We start from the raw sequence: 20,524 nt of genomic DNA, 5'->3' as shown, positions 1-20,524 counted from the left end.
AAAATGCTCCTGCTGAAAGCTTCTATATGCTAAGCCATTTTCATATACTTGCTAAAAGAGACACATTTTAGAACAAGTAGGATATAAAATCATAATATTTAATGGCCCTCACTTAAGTGATAACTATCTTTGTATCCAGTTGCCTGCACTCCCAGCATTTGTCCTCTTGTGTTTTCTCCTTCCTATTTCTAAGGCTGGAAACACATGAAGGTTTTCAAAACACCCAGCTACTTCAGTAGTATTTGAATATGGCCAAACCCGAAGGTCGCTATTCACAATTAGTTTTATTAATTTCACATAACTCATTTTACTAGTTGGAATTTGTTGACAATGATATTTTTTGATATTCAAAAAGTGCATCTTTTATCAACTTTGGAAGAAGGTTACTCATAATATCAATTTCTCTACCATTCAGATCAATCCTCTAACGAACCTGCAAAACACGCATTTCCCTCACTTCTTCCGAGTACAGCCACAATTACCTACTCCACAGTCTCCCTCTTTTCTGCAAAAAAAATTTGTAGACTTAACTGAGAGTTGATACAGAAACTCAATTCCAAAGTGAAGGGCATGAATTTAGTGAACAATTAGCCCATGAGAACCTGCACTTTCAAATATCCCCTATAAACAAACGTTTTTGGTTCTCTTTCCTCCTGAGCTGCCCACCTCTATCTTACTCAGCTGTCTTGAACAGTATTATAGGAGTTTTGACAAATTTACTTGGCCCACATACTTCTGAAGAGCAGCTGCAACGTTTTGCTAATATGACTACACTAGTACTTGGCCAGAGATGATTTCTCTGCTGGTTGAGGTAGAAAAATTTTTAGCTGGCATTTTCTGAACAGAACTGGATAGAAACTAGGGATGGGGGAAGAGGGGGGAACACTCTATATATAATATGAACCTTCACATTTACAATTCCCAGTCATCAGAAATACCTCCTCAAAATAACCTTAGATGACATCACCCCATAATAGCTGATGAGTTAAAAGATGGGAAGAGCTTCCCTAAGAGATGGGTACCAAAAAGATGCTGCAGCCTGTGCAGTCTTGCTTGTTTCTGCTGATTAGCCCTCCTTATCATTAATCATTCCTACTGCTCTCGTAACTGAAAAACTGAATGACAGTATCAGGGACTGTGTGTCAACTGTAAAACAGCTGTGATCAATTTTCATTAAAAAAATGCTTATTTAAGAAACTCTTCTGATACTTACAGCTCGTGCTGCTAGTGTCATTAATATTCCTGTTAAAAATGTTATATAATATCCGGGGTACACCCCATGCCAGATGGCAGAAAGGATGAAGGTTTGGATGGTTGGGCTGAAGGTGGCTCGCTCATAGCAGACTCTAGCAAGTCAAAGAAAATTCCATAAAAATTAACATGAAAGATACATTATCAACATCTTAGCCATATACCATTTATATATTTACATTCCTGGCATCCGTTACCCGTAACATACCACATCAATGCAATTATAGTAAACTCTATTACTACCACCAACACAACTCCAAGAAAAAGAGAAACAAAAACCCTCTAAGTTTCTTACAACTTCAGATTTAACTTTCAGTGCAAACCCATGTTCAGTGTCATCGTTTATGGTGTTTTCTTATAATGAAATAATATCAAAACATTTAAAGATAGGTGTTGGTGCTAATACAGAATCTCAAACCATCCAAGAGCGTCTTCAAAAAGCAACACTGGAAGGCACAGGCTATGCAGCAAACTCTTGCAACAAGTCAGATATTTATTTCATAAAATGAAAGCAATGTATGGGAAGAGGGAAAGAGTTACAACTGCCTTCAAACTCTAATTCCTTAATAGAGAGTCTGTCGTTTAAAATGTGTTCATGTAGGACAACTGGGTGAACATGACGACAATGAAATGATAGTTAATGGCTCTTGGGATGCGAACATAAATCAGGAAAACACTGAAATCTGCTCTTTAACAACTGAGAATCCAAAACAATGGGTAAGGTCCTAAAGGAGTTCTAGAAGGAAGACAGGGAAAAGGAGTTCAAGAAAGGTGGTAGCTTTCTAAAAGACAACATTAAATGACACAATGACAAACCATCATGATGTGGAAGAATGATAGGAAGCATGGTAAGGTCCTGATATGGCTTCATCAAGAGTTCTTTAATAATCTGAAAACCAAAAAGCAGTAGAAAATATGGAAACAGATGCATGTGAAAGTAAAAATAAACAGCCAGAACATGCACATGAATATGACTCTAAGGCTAATCCACAAAAAGACTTCTAGCAGAGGTCACAGACATCAATATACAAACTGCTACGTGTTCATAACTAGTAACAGGAAGACAGAGAAGAAATCAGGCCCACTGTTCCAAGAGGAAGACAAGCTAATGAAAGAGAGAGCTGAATATTCAGTATTGACTTGACTACAACTTCCACATATGCAAAAGATGGTTGAGACCAAGTGACCTGGCAAATGTTGAAGAGCAGAAGGTCAAGGCAGGATCTGATTAGGAAAAGAACAAAAGGAAAGTGTATCCTGCTAAATTGGTTGTGTTCCAGTCAGGAATGTGCCCAGTTTTCAGAGCTCTGCACTGCAGGGCCCCCGCGGGCTCTGGCCACACAGCCTGGCTGCCACCACACACTGAGCTGGGGATCTGTGCCCAGGCAGGGCCAGCGAGGCCACGTGTTCAACCTCCCGAACTGGCAAAGCTCGTTAGCCCCCAAACGAGAGGCTAACGAGCTTTATGAGTTTATGAGAGGCTAATGAGAGGGGGCCGAGGAGGGGACCCCCTCCAGGAAGCCGTGGGTGCTCCGGGCCCGCGTGTCCTCAGGCAGTGCTCTGGGTGCACATGGACCCGCGTGCACTCCCTGCTCAAGCCTCTCAGGAATCCACATAGGAGCGAGCTTAAAACGGGGGGTATCGGACCTCAAGAGTAGCCATTTAAAAATGGTTCTTGCTGCAGTATTGATATGAAGCCTGAATTTATAGTTAATGGCAATCAGTGAACTAAGTCTCATTAATAACACAGTAAATCAGTCAAGTCCCGATTTGTTGGTTTTTTCCCCGCCTTGAAAAGGGTTCAGGAATATATAAAACTAACTAAAATTTCTGTTGTATCAAGCCACATTAGAGAACAAGATATATAACAGGATAGGAAAACAAAAATGCCAAAGAGCTAGAAGCAAATTTTTAAAAACCTCCATGAATTTATCAATGATAAGTCCTGCTGAAACACTTCCTTGATAGACCTAAAAGCAAGCAAATATGGTCATCACAACAGGCTGAGAAGTTCTATCCAAACACATCTTATCCATGATTTACAAGTGGGAAGATCCAACTTCCCGTCCTAGCTTGGATGGTAGACTTAAAAGTGCAGAGCCCTCCTGCTTTCCTCCCTTCCCACCTTCCTTGAGATGGGTGGGCTTTTTTCCTAGGCAGATCCAGGATTGGAAGTCAAAGGAATCTTAAAAGATTGAATGATGTTCCCAAACCAACAAGATGGAATGAAGCCCAAAGCCTAGGACACAGAGGAAGTAACCTCAAGTTGAAGATGCAATGCAATGTATGCCATGTTACTGAAAAAGTGAATCCCACCACAGACTAAAAACTGATCATCAGCTGAATCACCAATAGACCGCTGGGCAAAAAGGCACATGTATTATTGTGAGGTATTACCCTTTTTATTTATTTTTTTTTAAAAGGTAATTCATCTGGTCAAGTCATATAGTCAGGCTGCAACAAGCCAGGAGGAGCTGGAGATCTTGGGAGAAGTTCCCTACATCCATGGGTCAAAGATGAGAAACCAGGAAGAACAAGAGCTATGGAGGTCTGGCCAATATAACCACAGACAAATGGAATTAGTTGCCTGATGGGCAGTAGATGTTTGGAAAAAAGGAATGAACAGGCTGACAGGGGAACAGAACAGCTTTTCAATTAGGAAATGTTATCATCCTTTTTATATCCATATATATAAAATTCAAAATTATATGTAGAGTGTATATATAGAATTATATAGTTGAAGCATGCAACTGTGTAATTACCTATTTTAACTATTTACAGTAATCCCTTTGAACTGCTATTTCTGTCACCAATATTGATTTTTTATTAAATTTCTTTAAGATCTATAGCTCAGTTAGCTCCTGAAGAGCTGTTGTCAACTCTAGCTTTTTATCCCCAGTCAGATTTTGTGATTTGGATGGCTCCTTTTTTCAAGATAAAAAGGGAAGAAATAATATTTTGTATGCCTCGCATTTCCATATTTCTGATTAGAAATAATTAAGATTTTAGGTAATTGTACAAATGATATACAAGAGAAGTATTAAAAGTGATGGTATAAAGTAAAACCTGAGCTTGTACTGCTTGAATTACTGCAGCAAACAAACTCATCACGTGACTGATAAGATACACTCTATGGAAGGGTCTCATATATAATAATGAAAAGTCATCTTTTACTCACAGTGAAACTTTAAGAACCACCCTTCTCCCTTACACTGTGGGGGAATAAAGATGCATATAGATTATCCTCACAAGATTGTTCTTCCTACTCCTAAAAATACTCATTAAAGATGTTTTTTTCCTAATTTATCTTAGAATCATCTTTTTGGTCACCACACAAGCGATTGATTTGTATTTTTCTTTCACTTCAACGGAGAAAGTTTTCTTCCAGTTCAGCATTTCGGTAACTTCCCTTCCCATTAAACGTTTTCTTTTCAAATTGCCTAAACTAAATGATTCTAAAATTCATTGAAATTTGACCTTTCTCTATTGTTTCAATACTGATAAATCTCTTTTCTTGTTCTGAATGAAAAATAGTTTTTAAATTGCTGCTTTACTAAGTGATACATTTGAAGGTCTCTGAGCATATAATTCTTTCTTGCTTACTCTCCTAGCAAGGGATTTTATTGTTTACTGAACCCAACTAATCACAAAATACAATTTACTAATGACAAAAATTATTTTTTTCCACACCAAAAAATATTATTTAAAAACCAGAAGCTTTCATAAGCAAAGAGCACACACTCTGTAAAGACACTTGATGGGGGAAACATCCTGTTCCCAACCATCCTAAGTCCTCTGAGCTGTTCCAAGATGGCTTTTAAGCCCAACTCACAGCTTTTGGTAGAAGAGCAGCTATTTAGAGACTGGGAAAAGGGAAATAACACCTGCGGATCTGCTATGCTCCAGAAAATTTTGAGGTTTTTTTTTTTGCCACAGTGAAGTGGTAAGAGCAGAAAGATCCACTTCACAGGGCACTATGTCTGTTCTCCAGACAAGGGGGGAAAAAAATACATCCAAGGAACATGTCAATCAAGCTGGAAAATTATTGTGTGATAGCACAGGATTCAGCAGAAAAAAAAAATCAAAATATATTAGACAAACTCTTCTCAGTGGTGGCCAGTGACAGGACAAGGGGTAATGGATACAAGCTGCAACACAGGAAGCTCCATCTCCATGTGAGGAAGAACTTCTTCACTGTGAGGGTGCCAGAGCCCTGGAACAGGCTGCCCAGGGGGTTTGTGGAGTCTCCTTCTCTGGAGATCTTCCAAACCCGCCTGGATGTCGCCCTGTGCCCCGTGCTCTGGGTGTCCCTGCTGGAGCAGGGGGTTGGACTAGATGATCTCTAGGGGTCCCTTCCAACCTCAGAGGAAGTTTTTGCACGGCGCTCTCAGCAACATGGGCTGCTTGAAGAGTGAAGACTGGGGCAGAGGAGGGAGGCAACAGACTCCTCAGAGGCGGCTTCTGACCAGTGGTAGAGAGAGTTTCTATCATTACCTGATAGTTTACACTGAAAGCTAAGTGCTAGATTCAGGTGACTAAGTATTACACAAGAATAAGAACGTCCCATGGAATTGGCCGCACAACCACACCATTCCCAGGATTTTAGCTTCAAATGTTAAATTATCCTCATAGACATATTTACCTAAAACTTCAGCACAGAAAAAGTTTTCCTTGAAGAAATAAATACCTTTTAAGCCAAAGAGCTGTTTGAATATTCCAGTTATCAAGAAACATCTTGAAACTTGTGGAAAACTGTAAAATGAAAACAAATAATTTCCGTGACTATAACATGTTATTTAGTATTGCAGAGCTCTGAAATACAAATTTTAAGAACTTTGTGATGCACAAGGAAGCCAGGAATTTACTTAGCCGTTTATACACATAAAAGCTTTTGAAAGTTGATCAACAAGTCAGACATACCCAAAACGACTTCATTTTCCATCCTTTCCCAAGTGTAGAGACACTTCTGCTTAATGACATATTCAGTATCTTGAGAAACAAACTGCACGGGAGCAGCTAATGACACTACGAGCAAATACCTCCACGTGCACGTATCTTATCCGAGAGTGCCACGAACAAACCTCTATTTGCTGGATTCTCAGGTTTGATACTAGGTCCCAACGGGTTGCTCCACTTTTATCGTAACCTCTAAAGCCAAACCCTGCGGCATTATTGATTGCATCTGCTGCAATGAAATAAAAAGCACAAATTCATTAGAAAACAGCCTGTATCACAACTATGCATACCACATAAACATTATGAACAAATTATGTATTATCACATCTTGGAAGCTGCCTTTTTTTTTTTTTTTTTTCTCCAATGGAGGATCACTGTATTGGACACTTGAACAAACAGGAAGCAATCCAAGCAACATGCTAGTTTTCAGTTAAACACAAGTCTTATACAAAAGCAGAGAAATTTAAAATAACAGTATTTCACAGAGGTATCTGCTTCCTCTCATACAGCCTACTTGGTTTTACTTCATGCTGTGCTTCAGATGGGCCTACTTGAGCAACTGCACAGAACAACAACTCAAGGAGATGCACTAAGGCTGCAAAGTGCTTAACTACATATTGGTTATATGTACCTCAAGGTAGCAGCTCCACATTCAGATATTCATTAAACTGGTATGGTTTTGGTTATTTTTAAAGCATAAAACTACTATCCCATGAGGCACTTCAGACAGGTGCACGTTAATAGCACCACATACGGATCAGTAAAAAACTAACAGGAAAACAATAATTTTGTCAGCACTAAGTTAGGCCAACTTCAAAAACAGGCCGCCCAAACGTCCACTGGTGGCCCAAGACTCTTGCAAGTGGCACTTCCAAGCCCAAGGTGTTCAGCAACTATCACAGCTCAGATAGTCCTACAGCAAGAACCTCTCCCACTTTGAGAAAAGGGACTTAGACTACATAGGAAGGAAACATTGCCCTGAATAGCACCTATGAATCTCAGCAATTGCCTTCAGCTTTGTCAGCCCAGAGGCTAAAGCTTCCTCAAAGCTCTCCAATTTGGACTGCCCGGAATGGGAGTTCCTCCCCAAAGCGGTGCCTCTGCTGAGCCAGGCTTGGGGGTGCAGGCATCCAAAGACCAACAGCACGGGGCAAAGGGGGTGTATGAATGACCACGTGCAGGACAGCACGTGGGAATGGGATTGGGATTCCCAAAGGACTGGGAAGTGAGGCAGTCAAAAGGCTCTGAAGCAGCAACACAGACCGAGCCATGGAATCATTAGGGTTGGAAAAGACCTTGAAGATTGAGTCCAACCACAAGCCCCTCAGGGCCATCCCTGTTAAACCACATCCCTGCGTGCCTCATCCACAGAATCACTGTGGCAATGAGTCCTCTAGTCACAGGGCAATAACTCTCACTGCTAGCTCACAATTCACCTAGAACACCATAATTCTAACTTACATACCACATAACTACTACTAAATTACAACTAGCCCCCCTTCTAACATTTGCTCATGAGTTTACTTTACACAACAATGACCTGCAATGAAATTCTCTCTTCTCAACCACCTGAGAGAAGGCACTAGAGTCCAGTGTATTCGGAATGCAGGAGAAACGAGTTTTCCCTTCTTTTCCAAATACTGATTTTGAAACTTATGTCCACCCTAACAGGCAATTACCTCCCGTTCAGGTTCTCCTAATAGAGATGAGGAGAATTTGCAGCAGAATTTCTACTGGTCTGCAGGCAAACTTTCTGACAAGTGATTTAACATAGCATAGTTTCTAACATTTTGATCTCCTCTCAACAAAAACTTATGTCATTTTAAAAGCAACACAATTTGCTATTGTATGTTTGAGATCCCGTACGTCAACCTCAAACATTAGCTTAGGTTTTACGTTCAATTAGAAACAGCTGAAGACTTGAAAACACTACTAAGGAGAAAAGACAGCACAGCTAGAGTAAGTACTTGTTTTATTATCATTTTTGTAAGTGTTCAGTTAGTAATTCATTCTATTAACAGAATTACTTTCAAGTGTAAAGAATAACAAAGTACAACTCAAAAGCATAACACTTGGTAAGAACTTAAGGTCACTGCACATTGTATTCACACCCTTAAAGTTACTATAAGGTAGAGTGGAGGGAGGAAGACCAAAACAAAGTACTTAAACTGAAACACAGAGCTTCAGTTTCAGAGCAGAGCAGTTGATGTTCTTCAGTATTTTGCTAAATAAACACTATAAGCATGTACAAAAAGCTATCTGAAGAGTGACAGAATTACCTGAACGTTATTATTATTATTTTAGCCAACTCCTTCTCTTAACAGGAGATGACAGTGGTGCAGAAGAGGCCAATATTCAAACTTATTTTTCTGTAACATGCCCAGAGTTGCTATGCTCAGAGAAGCTGAAAGCCCTTCATTCACTGCCCAGCAAATGAAACCAGCAGCTGTTGGTGAGTCACGCTGCCCTGATACACTGAGGTCCTTTATTGTGTTGCTTCCCACAGATTCTCTCAAACCAAAGAATTATGAAGCAGATACGTAAAACTGGAGGGCAGGAAAACCGATGAAATCTGTTTGCAGAGGCATTCTCAAAATCTTAACTTAGAAAAATAGAACATTTTGGAGTGTGTGGGATTTTTTTTCCCCTAACAGCATAATGTGGAAGGTAAAACATTGCTTAAATTATAATTAAAACTGTTAAAGGAGTATAAATGAAGTGTCATCCATCAAGGTCTAGGAATCCTTCTGCAAATGCCAACCACTATTAACAAACACTATCATGTATCTGTACAGTATTATACTCACTTTCCCTTTATGCTTGGATATCATCAAGCAAATCATTGATAATTAACCACAGAGAAAAATCTGGAATAGCTTTCACACAGGCTTAAACTGAGTCACCAAAACCAGTAATAAATCAACTACATTAGCTGTAGTTCTCAATTCTTAAACAAGGGAAAAAAAGACATTGCTCATTGAAACACGGCCTTCCTTCCAAGAGCCCCATATTTCACTGAGGTTTGATCAGTAGCCCCTGATCACATTTGCAGCACTGTTGCAAGACTCTGCTTAGCTTTTAAGTTTTGAATTTATAAATTCTATTGTTTTGAAAAAATAAACAACGAAACAACCCCCCCCACCCCTGAAACAAGTGTACTGGGACAGCACCTCATGCTACTTAAAAATCATATTGCAGCCTTAAGGCCTCAAGAGGGCACTGTCACGTCAGCACATCCTCGATGCCCAGCATCTCAAATGAAGAAACAACACATAGACTTTTTTGTTGCTTACCTAACGTCCATGCAAAATAATATTTGGGTCTGGCAGCCATAAGAGACAAATATAGGTAGAAAACCCTTACAGGCCATGACGCTGTAGCTCGGAAGTTATCGTCAATGTTGTATTCCACAGGCAAAGTTTTTGTAATGGTCATGTGAAATAATAAGGACAGTCCACAGATTAAGAGTTTCTGTGCCACAGCTATCTGAAAAGTTTAAGAGAGGAGACCTCGTAAGCGTCAGTTTTATTCATCTTCTGGAAACAAAGCCAAGTTACAACCTTCTTTCCTACACAGACGTGTATATATGTATATGTATATATGTGTGTATGTATATATATATTTGTGTCAATTTTCCAGAAAGAGATACTCTCAACTCAAAAAATAGTTGATAACATTTTACAGACGCTCAAGAAAGAGCCTTGATAAGGCAACAAGCACCACGTCACTTGTGGGAATGCCACAAATCAAACCCAGCTACAGCCTCAGCCCCTGAAGAAAACCCTTCCACGCTGCACACGCTGCTCACAGCTCCGCTCTTGCAGTTCATTGTAAAAAGATCTAAGCGAGCAGAGAGTTAAAGACACCAAGTACCTAAGGTAGAGCAGGACAACTGAGGCAAGTGCTGCAGAGATTCCCAAGTCACTGCAAAGGTTTAGTTCAGTCACCTTTGGCACGATCCATGGATTCGGTTGCTGCCTAACTAAATGCAGCCACGTCTGCTAAATGTTTTGGTATTCAAGACTTCAAAATACTCAAACAACTTAAGGATTTGAGGATTTTTAACTTAAGGATTTTTAAGGAAAAAAAGAAAGAAAAATTATGGAGCTCTGTTTTCCAGCCAAAAGGGTTAAAATTGTAAGGGGCCAAAGAACATGCCCACATATATGTAAAAATGTGCTGTTCAGCTAGCGTTGGGGCTCAAGGCTTCCTAAAAATTTAGTGTTGCTGTAACCAGCACTGAGGAGTAGGTTAAATTTAGCAAGACATTTCCAAGGTCCCATTATAAAGAGCACAAAGCAGCAACACGTGGCATTTGCTGCTGTAAGCAGCCTAGTCCGATGCATATTCCACAGGCAGATCATCACGTGCTGTTTCAGCTACACGTCAGGTTTGAGAGCACAGGTCACTTAAACCTGCAGGTTCTGATGGTAAATGATCTCAAAAATGAGATTAGAGGAAAGCAAAGACATGACAAATATTGGGGGTAACTGGCAGCTCTGGCTATTGCAAACATTCACAGTGATCATGTCGCCAGCTATTCGGGGGACTAGAAACACCAGCTAATTAAACTGGCTGACTAATGCAGGAGGCAGCTCCCTACCGGCAGCGAAGGCCGGTTCCTATTCGTTCCTACTTGCTTTCTAATGACTCTCGTTTTCATGTTTTGCTCTGTCACAGGACTTCAAGGTGAAGGTCACGGACTTTTTGGAAGTGTTTTCTGTTTTTCTGGTAACTGCTGATCCAGCCCTGTCTCTACCAGGGCAGAAGGAGAGCTGGGCTGGCATTAACCTGCTCTTTTGGGGAATGTGAGTAGCACATGCAGCACAGAAATTCAGCTGCTAATGCTAACGAGGCTTTAAGTCTGGTATGCAAATACCCAACACAGGCAAAACTTGCATATTGGTAAATACCAAAAGACATCACCAAGTTCCAAGGATAGCAGCAAGGATTTCACTTCAAAATCTCAAGCACAAAAGTCACAATCTGGCATGAAGAACAGTATTTACAAGCTTGTAAATACTAACATGCTAATTTTAAATGTTTATGCTGATACTTCAAGTGCTTTTGATCTGAAGTTGTCTACAAAGTCTGAAAATATTGTGTAATTTTATCATTGTTTAAAGGGCCCTTCTTCCACAGGCCACTGTTTTCCAGTTCTTTTATATATTACCATTAAATCAGCCAATTCTACCCAATTTACATTTACTATCTCTCTGACAAGTTTTAACCAAGTTGTAGAGGTGAAAGCTCTTCTCAAAAAAAGAAAAAAAAAAGAAAAAAAACCCCTAAAACCCACAGATTACAGTTTCAGTAACATGAAATTCAGTTCCTCAGTTCCCCTTAAGTTGAACTTTTAAAAAGACAAAGAAAACTCCTTGAAGTTTTCATCTGTGAGTTGTAGCTGGATATTTCTTTATATATATGAAATTTTCAAATGAGGTAGTCCTACATTTTTAGCAGTAACACTTAAGTATAGCACAAGCCTAATAACATACAGTAAGAACATGTCTGTCTCAGCGTCACTTTTTTTCTTTTGTTTTTTTTTCTATTTTTTAATACTACAATTTCACTGCATGACTGTAAATCCTAGACAAGTACACTCAGACCACTCAGAAGGACCAGTATTAGGTAAATTAACGTCCTTAGCAAACAAGAGACCACCTTGAGACTGTCCCCAAGGCCCCTGAGAAACTCCGAAGCTGCAGGTTCACAGCTGGCTTGTGCAGCAGTTTCCGAAGGATGATCTAAACACAGGCTGCAACGTAAAGAACCTGCCCTGCCTTCTCTCCTCACCATGGCTGTAAATGTTGCCCTTTTTTCCTCTAGTGAGCCTGACTAAACAGCGAGTTTTTCACCTCATTTGCTTCCCTAATTTAGGCAGTTTCTTTGTTTCCAGTGCTTTCTTGTTCTGTTTTGCTTCTGTGTTCTGAATGAGCTGCTTTTTGGCTCCAGCCATCTGAACTGGATCACCACGCAATTAAATGTTAATGCTTTAACGTTAAGTAAATATTAATAACATTGTTAATACAATACTAATACTACTATGCTAAACAAAAAACCCCAGATCCTGTACCCACAACTGACATATTTGACATGAGTTTATACTTAGCTCACCCTAAATAGGGTTTTAAGCTACAGTCTGAGGTTTGTTAATAGCACTTAAGGTGTGAATAGATTCACTGATTTATTATTTCTGAATGGAAAGAATAATCCTCATCTGGAACTATAAAAATGTACAGATGAACTACCTACAGCAGTCCATTCATTTAGTTGACTAGGTTATTGATACAGGCTTCTCTGCCAAAGCTTAAATAGGTAGCCACTGGATTTACATTCACAGAAAGATTTTTTGTTTTTTAAAAAACTACTAAAAGTTTTAATTCACTCTTTAAAGTTTAATTTAATAGTGTGAAATATTAACATGTTTATGATAGAATAACTCAAAAACATGTTTTGCCAAAAGAAACTCTTCTCTGAATGAATTAAGAGCGTTAGCTGCAGGGTATCTTTAACCACATATGTAGTAGGGGGTACATGGAAGACAAAGGAAAAAGAGGAAAGAAAAAACACAGTATAAGGAACTTCTGGTGTTCAAACTCCTACACTGATTGAGCAGCAGACAGTTAATTTTACAAAGAAAAGGTAAAGAGGTCTGGCTCATTTAGCTTTGATGAACAAAAGCTGCGTGTTCCTGGATAAAAATATCAAACATGGTTAACACTGGGAAGGGAAAGAGGTCCTAAGTTAAAAGGCAGTGCCAGAGCAAGAACAAATGTGCATAAATTAGAAGTGCATATAATTAGCTGGAAAGCCAGATCGCTAATTGGAACAGGGAGTTGGTGAACAGCTCGCTAAGAGGCAGGATAAAAACGTAACAAAAACAGAAGTGAAAAGCCACAAACCACAACACAAACACTCCATCAAGCTCAGGGATTATACGAGTCTATTTCTGCATAAACATGTGCAAAGCATATAAATATACATTAATAAGTAGATACAGATCTTTTGAACTTATTTGAATGAGTTTGCTTTTCTCTTGGCTGGTAAGCAATCAATAGAGATCAGCATAATACTGAACTACCTTGAAACATTATTTTGGGGAGGATGACACCTCCCATCGCTGGTAATTAAGCAAGAGCTTCAAGTTGCCTCAAAGTTTGCCTAAGAGACAAAACCCGGGTACCAGTCCTGCTGACATGACTCTGGCATCTTCAGATTTCTCTTTATTCTGGCTACTTTTAAGATAGATATTAACTTTTGAGAGTTGACACTACTTTGAGCACCAACAATTGTCTGCTTGTAGAAAGGCACAATAGGAGGGGTTTAGTAAGATAGTGAGTTTAAGTGAGGAAGTGAGTTTAAATCTTGGCTTGATACATTCAACATGCAATCAAAGGAGCAAAATACTAAAAGCAAGTTAATATCATGCAGTTAACACTATAGAAAAGGAAGCTGGCATGAACTTCAGTTATATAAATGATATTTAACAAGACATGAATGTTATTGTAAACTTAGCTTTGGGTTTCTTTTTATTTAGTATATTAACACTTGCTGATCCCCATTACATTTCTGATCAACTTCCCTAACAAATTCTTCTTCTTGAAATGGTAATAATCTAGGAACATATTTAACATGTTTTAATGTGAAGTTAATGGCACTTAAATATTATTCTAGAATCAAACTGTGAATATTTTAATTAATGAAACAAATGCAGTAAAAAACAACAACAAAAAAAACCAAGTACTTCTCCAAAAGTACATAATATTCTCTGAAATTATTAAACAGTCATTTGTCTCTTGCACCAGCTAAAAATGAAAGTATCAATACCATAGATATGGTAGTTGGTATAGATATGGGATTGATATGGTATCTATGGTATAGACATGGTATTGGTGGCTTTTTAATTTCATGTCAGAAGTTAATGTAGCATAAATTGAGGAGAAGGGCGGCATTTATGAACAATTCAGTTCAAGGAAAATTGTTTACCTGAAGAAAAAAAGCGTCTTTCATGAATTTGTATCTATTGACTTTGCTCAGATTGATACCTAGATTGCATGGTCAAGCTAAACAGTCTTACCAGATACCAGCAAATTCATTTGGTTCCCTTTTATTAACAAATATTTTATTACACAGTGCTTTTCTCCAGACCAAGATCTTTAACATGCAGTATGTGATTCTTGTGCTGAGCCACCAGGATCTTTACAACCAGGAGAAGTGTCTGCTCCTTTGCCACCACAGCGCATGAGTGCACGGCCAGGCCTCAGGAGCCACCCAGACACAGAATCATAGAATCACAGAATGCTTAAGGTTGGAAGGGACCTCAGAGGTCATCTAGTCCAACCCCTCCCTGCTCATGCAGGGTCACCTAGAGTACGGGGCACAGGGCGGCATCCAGGTGGGTTTGGAAGATCTCCAGAGAAGGAGACTCCACAGCCTCTCTGGGCAGCCTGTTCCAGGGCTCTGGCACCCTCACAGACAAGAAATGGTTCCTGAAGTTCCTGTGGAACTTTTGATGCCTCAGCTTGTGGCTATTTCCTCTAGTCCTATCCCTGCCCACCACTGAAAAGAGGCCGGCCCCTCCTCCTCACTGCCTCCCTTGAGGTATTTATACACGCTGATCAGGTCCCCCCTCAGCCAGTCCAACCCCATATCCTTCTCCTGCAGACAAATTCCCCCATTAGCAGCATGTCACTGCAAGAAAGCAAACTCTTCAAGGCCACAGACAAAAGGGGTGTCTATAATGGAAACTCCATGCACCGAGTAGGCACAGGGAGTCNTCCCTTGAGGTATTTATACACGCTGATCAGGTCCCCCCTCAGCCTCCTCTTCTCCAGGCTGAACAGACCCAGCTCCCTCAGCCTTTGCTCATAGGGCAGATGTTCCAGGCCCCTGATCATCCTCGTAGCCCTGCGCTGGACTCTCTCCAGCAGCTCCACATCCCTCTTGTACTGGGGAGCCCAGAACTGGACACAGTCTCCAGATGTGGCCTCACCAGAGCTGTGCATGGGGGACGATCCCCTCCCTCGTCCTATTTGTCTTTCTCACTTCCCGCCTCCTCGCTCCACACACTGCTTCCACGAGCTTACAGACTCGGTTGGCACATGGAGCAGTTCAAAATGTCATCCCCTCCAGCTGCTCGTGTGGATTCCTGCAGGACCATGTAGCAGGGCCACAGCGGCGCGTGGTCGCGGGCAGCCTGCAGGTATCCTCGCCCGCAGTCCTCACACACGGCGGGAGGCGGCCGCGGAGGACGCGCCATGGGGAAGCGCTCGCTGGGCCTGCTCCTCTCGCCAACCGTGGGGCTGGACACCTCCAGCTGGCACCATGGGGCACGGAGGTGGCTGCGGGAATGGTTTACACTGCTCCAGCAGCAGCTGGGGGGCCACAGGAGGCACAGGAAACAGCTAAATGGGCCTGGAACGGGTGAAAGCTGGGATCTGAGGTGGATCCCTTGACTCCATGGTAATGGTGAGTTTTTTGGGTTTGTTCCTTTTTGTTTGTGTGTGGTAAAAATTATCTTAGATTGAGATAGAGATTTAAAAATAGACACTCCTATTTACACAAATAGGAAAAGAACGACAACAGATTAATCAGTTGCCTTAGAAAAAGTAGTTAACTTTTTGAACAGTGTTGACACTGCTGTTGTACGAACCCCAGACACAGCTCAGAAGTTATGTCTATAAATGAAGACTGCAGGCTAAAGTTTTCATGCAATGATTACAAAAGCATTAGTACCAAAAAAGAAAAAAAAAAGGAAAGAGAAGAGAAAAACGTCATAGGTCTTACATTTGGAGAGGGATCTGTTTGTTCGTATTTTGTATCTTCCTTCCCATTTGCTTCAGACTGTTGCAGTTGGTATGATCTTCCTTCAATGAAAGTAATATAGTCTTTGTAAGAGCATAACGGGCCTGCCAGGATACCCATGAAATTACAGTTGTAACTTAAATACTCCAGGAGACTTGGCATGCGCCTGTAATTCAAAGACAAGCAGCTTGTGAGAAGGTAAAATGTAGTTTTATACATCTCTCTTGGAACTACAGAGACTTTCTCCTTGCCCGGCACCAAATTAGTATCTGTTCTTACATATCTTCATTATAAATGATTTAAATACCCATAATACAAAATAATAGTAGAACTGGATAGAGTTTTCCTTATCCATTTCAATATCTGCAATACATTTCTCATGCTAATCATGAAATTGCCACGTTTGCTAAAGATTTTATTGCCATTATAACTTATTGATGTAGGTAGAATTCTTAAATATATATGTGACAGCAAAAAACACCACACAGACAATCCCAACTCCTTGTGCCATCCATCTCCTCAAGAGGATTGGGAGGGAGCAAGCAAAGCAAGAAAATTTGAAGCTATGAAAGGAGAGATGTTTGACTGAAGCTGAGCCAGAGAAGGAAGGAAAGAAGGAAGCTCTTTCACTGCACATTTGGTTAATTGTTTGTTTTCTTTCCTCCTCCGCTCCCAAAATACCCAGATCAGTTATCAAAATCCCCCCAATCAAGACTGCTTGGCCCATGGTAACATGATGGCCTCCTGAACAGAGGGAGACAAAGGTAAGGTAAATCTCAGAAACAGGAATTAGACAAACAAGCTCCCTTGCTCATTATTTGACATGTATATTACATGCATTCATTAATATGCCTTATAATGCATAGAACTTAGAATTTATAATTATAAATAATGCTCTATTATTTATATATTATACTAAGATATTAGTATATTTAATACTATAAATAATACTTACATATTATACTAATATATAAAAAGTATAAATAAAAGTATATTTCAATATACTTATTTTAAGAAAAACCCTCCATTTCAATACGCATTTCCTGGAAGAATAGATGCACATCATTAAATTACAAATATGAAGCACGTATGGATCTGTTTTAGATCATTTTGAATCCCTCAATTCCCTTAGTAATTTCTCAAAGCATTAATAAATAATAAAAACAGCATCATCTTATCGTTCCCAAATAAGACCACACCTACATAAACTCTGCGAAAGCCCACCTTACAGCCAAGCACCTCTGTGATGGAGTCAAATCTTCATTTTTTCGAAACATTCCTGGAGAAGAGGGAAGAATCAATAGAAAAAAGTTAATACCCCCAACCATTAACCAGCAATTTCTTTGTAGAATGGAGTGTCATGCTGCAATGTCATTTCTTATTTGCTCAGGTAATTCCAGAGGTTTTACATGATGCAACATTTTATGCTAGAGTTGCGTCAAGTAATTCTTACCACTAAGATAAATTGAGAACACTTTCATATCCTCATATTTTACAGCCTTATTCCCAGTCCAGGGTCTCAGACAAGCTCCAAACCCCATTCAAGGCTGTAGTAACCCAAGGACATCACACTGCTCAGCACACATTTGATGCAAGGTATGAGCACAATCCAAGACAGATTTAAGCAGTTCAAAGCCCAAGGCAGACTTCACAAAACGAACTTTTGTGCCGCAGCCCTAGTGGAGCTGCACAAGTTCCTGGAGAGCAGCCAGGACAGCAGAGGAGGCTCCAGCCTATTCTGGAAGCTCTAACCAGGAGCTCTAAACCCTGTGAGCAGAAGGGGGCAGGCCAGGCCTAAGCTGAGCAGCAGGACTGGATTGACCCTCTCTTCAGATAGTTATAACATGCTTAAATTCAGGAACTCCTCTCAAACAGGGTTGGTTTCTCCCTGCCAGCAGGGCTGGCCAAGCAACACCTTCAGTTACCTCCACAGGCAGGACGCAGAGCTCGGCGCATGCGGCCCCTTCACGTACATGGGCAAATTCTCCTTGCAAGTGCTAGAAAAACTATTTCCATTAGCCTAGTTTCCTAACGAAAATTAGACTTATGCAATCCCACTTTAATTAATGCTTCCTTCCTTGCAGTTTCTAAATCCACCAGCCAGTTCCCAACCAGGCTTGATGAAAAAGGTAACGTGGATAGGAAATTCTAATATGTTTTATGATCATGGGTGACTGTGCAGAATGAAGAGATCCCACTGGTCGCTGCACTCGGGGGAAGGCTTCCAAGCCCAGAGGGGAACACTTGTATTTGCTCCAAACATAGGAGTTTGGATGGAAGCCTATACTTTTAGAATTAAAATAAGAAAAATAAATAAATAAAAAGTATCAAAACAAGTCAAATTTGAGATAAAAGTCCACAGGGGCCCAGGGCATGGGGAGAAGCTTTATTTGATTCTATGACTCATGGAAATAATAGCTATCTAAAGCAAGGATAATCCGTTGTCTTCATGTGACTCCAGGAACTCTGACCTCTAGACACTTCTGACTTTAAAATTGCACATTTAGCCTTCAAAGTTGAGGCAATAGAGAGGAATTAAGCAGTGGGATGTCTCTCTTCTGATAGGACCTGCAAAAATACCTTCTGACATTCCTGACCCTCGCATGGAAGGTCACCCCATCCGCACGCACCCAAGCTCCGGACAGAGTCACTTTCCCTTCTCCATCGTGACGTTTTCTCACGTGCTCCCTAGGGCTACAGGGGAGACTTTCCTGCTGACAACTGGACTGAGAGAGACGTGTGTGAGGAGCTTTGTAAAAGTGGCTATAAACTTTAAGGCTAGAAGATTACAAATCCCTTTTTCTGAATTTAACATGAGCTAAAGCAGCAATTGAACACTGAACAATTCCTACGTACACAGCTTCTAACACAAATAGCTTAGGGAAGCATCCTGTAGAGAACCTGTGAACTCCTACACCACCAACCAGCCAGAGCAAGATCCTGCTGGCTGTGACACCCCACATGAGTATTTTCCCCTTAGTCACAGGAAGCAGCAACTTGCCAGGGGTGCCCAAATGAATCAGCATAAAGCTCAATTAACCACTAAACAGAGCTCAGTGAGTCAAATGCAGGAACCCACCGATAGGCAGAGACCTACAATCTGCACAAATCAAAGCAGAAATGGAAGAATCTGTGCTGAAATATCTGTGGCCTATACTTTTGGAGACTACAAGGAGAGAATAGGCATATTTCAAATTAATTCAAGATATATCCATACAAAAGTATCTTGCAGCCTAGGTCCCCCTCCCTTTTCTTTTTCAAGGCCCATTCACCACCCCTGCATCACAAGCAAGATTGAGGGAACCGCCGATCTCTGCTTATCTCATTCTTCAAACCATGCAGCCCAAAGCCAACACCGTTAGGAACACACCGATATCCTTCCATACAGCCTCCACAGGAGCTCCTGCTCAGCACCGAGCTGCTCTTTCACTACATTTACCAGTATACCCCACTATTACCTCACCTATGTGGCGGTTCTGCTTGTATATCATCACCTTTACATATGCATGAAGACAGGCTCACCAACTCCCTAATCATGTTTAAACATGAGATCGTATCATGCGAATAAAACCTAAACGTGGATATTACATCAGGCTCTTATCTGCAGGACATTTTAATTTGAGGTTGTGGAGTGGATCATGGCCTGAATTCCAAATATTTCCCTAGCAGCAGGCGTCCAAACCTAAAGACACAAACAGGCGACAACAGCGTCAGTTGTTACTAGCACACGGGCAGCAACAAAGCAAACAGGCACAAATGGCAGCTGAGGAGAACTACAAAAACACTAGAAAAGCAAGAAAATAAAGGCTGAAGTTTTGATATCCAGGCAGCAGAGCAAGCAAACTTAGGTCCAAAACAATACTTGAAGATGTAACAGTGGAGAAATGCAATGCAAATCCTTCAACATTAGTGACTTGTCCTGTAACCAAAGTAGTTCAGGAACTGATACTGAAGCTATAATGAACATGCTGTCGTTAATACAACAGGGAGTACTTTGAAAAAATATACAAAAAATACAGAAATATTAAAAGGAATTCCTAGACTTCAGGAAAAAAATCTAGTTACTTAAAAATAAAAGAAAAAAATGTAGATTCACTGACTTATTTCAAGCCAAACACAGAGCAACAGAGCAACTGAACAGATGCATGAGAAAAGCACTTTCTCAGATGAGCATCTGCAGGTTTATAAAATTGGTAGTGCAGCAAAAACTGAACGGGGTCATGATGACCCACCAAAATTGTTACAAGTGTATAGCTCAACAGGGGCGAGCAGCCATCCCAGCTCAGGGGCTGATCAATTTGCTGTTGCTCAAAGTTTCACGAGAGCAAACATGCAAGAACACTTCTAAAAAATACGCTGATAAACGTTAAACATCAGACAAGCACCCTGTTTGTGAAACATTTACTTTCTTAGATAATAACTACACTCTTAAATAAATGATGATCTCTCCCTGAAGCAACAAAAAACCTCCAACCATTTAATCACAGAAAGAAGTCAGCCAAAACACTGT

The 20,524-nt window shown here is 40.4% G+C and overlaps 1 protein-coding gene across 3 annotated transcripts in view; it reads right to left on the bottom strand.

Moving 5' to 3' along the window:
- The window catches only part of MBOAT2 (membrane bound O-acyltransferase domain containing 2), an 85,828-nt gene that overhangs the window by 6,893 nt on the left and 58,411 nt on the right, over positions 1-20,524 (bottom strand). For 2 of the 3 annotated variants that reach the window (XR_003249013.1, XM_026037055.1), the window contains exons 6-11: positions 17,239-17,293; positions 15,997-16,180; positions 9,501-9,693; positions 6,333-6,436; positions 5,939-6,003; positions 1,214-1,346 (exon numbers count right to left, since the gene is read on the bottom strand). Coding sequence is in view for 2 of the 3 variants with exons in the window: in XM_026037055.1 (XP_025892840.1) it covers positions 1,214-1,346; positions 5,939-6,003; positions 6,333-6,436; positions 9,501-9,693; positions 15,997-16,180; positions 17,239-17,293 (734 nt within the window). In the remaining variant the exon portion in view is untranslated. The remainder of the gene's footprint in view (positions 1-1,213; positions 1,347-5,938; positions 6,004-6,332; positions 6,437-9,500; positions 9,694-15,996; positions 16,181-17,238; positions 17,294-20,524) is intronic. The other variant, XM_026037056.1, reaches the window with a different exon arrangement.

This window comes from Nothoprocta perdicaria, unplaced genomic scaffold (assembly GCF_003342845.1).
Source record: "Nothoprocta perdicaria isolate Ctin4 unplaced genomic scaffold, notPer1 scaffold_19, whole genome shotgun sequence".
Lineage (NCBI taxonomy): Eukaryota > Metazoa > Chordata > Aves > Tinamiformes > Tinamidae > Nothoprocta > Nothoprocta perdicaria.
Note: the sequence above shows the minus strand (reverse complement) of the source record. Positions and strands in the feature narration are given on the sequence as shown.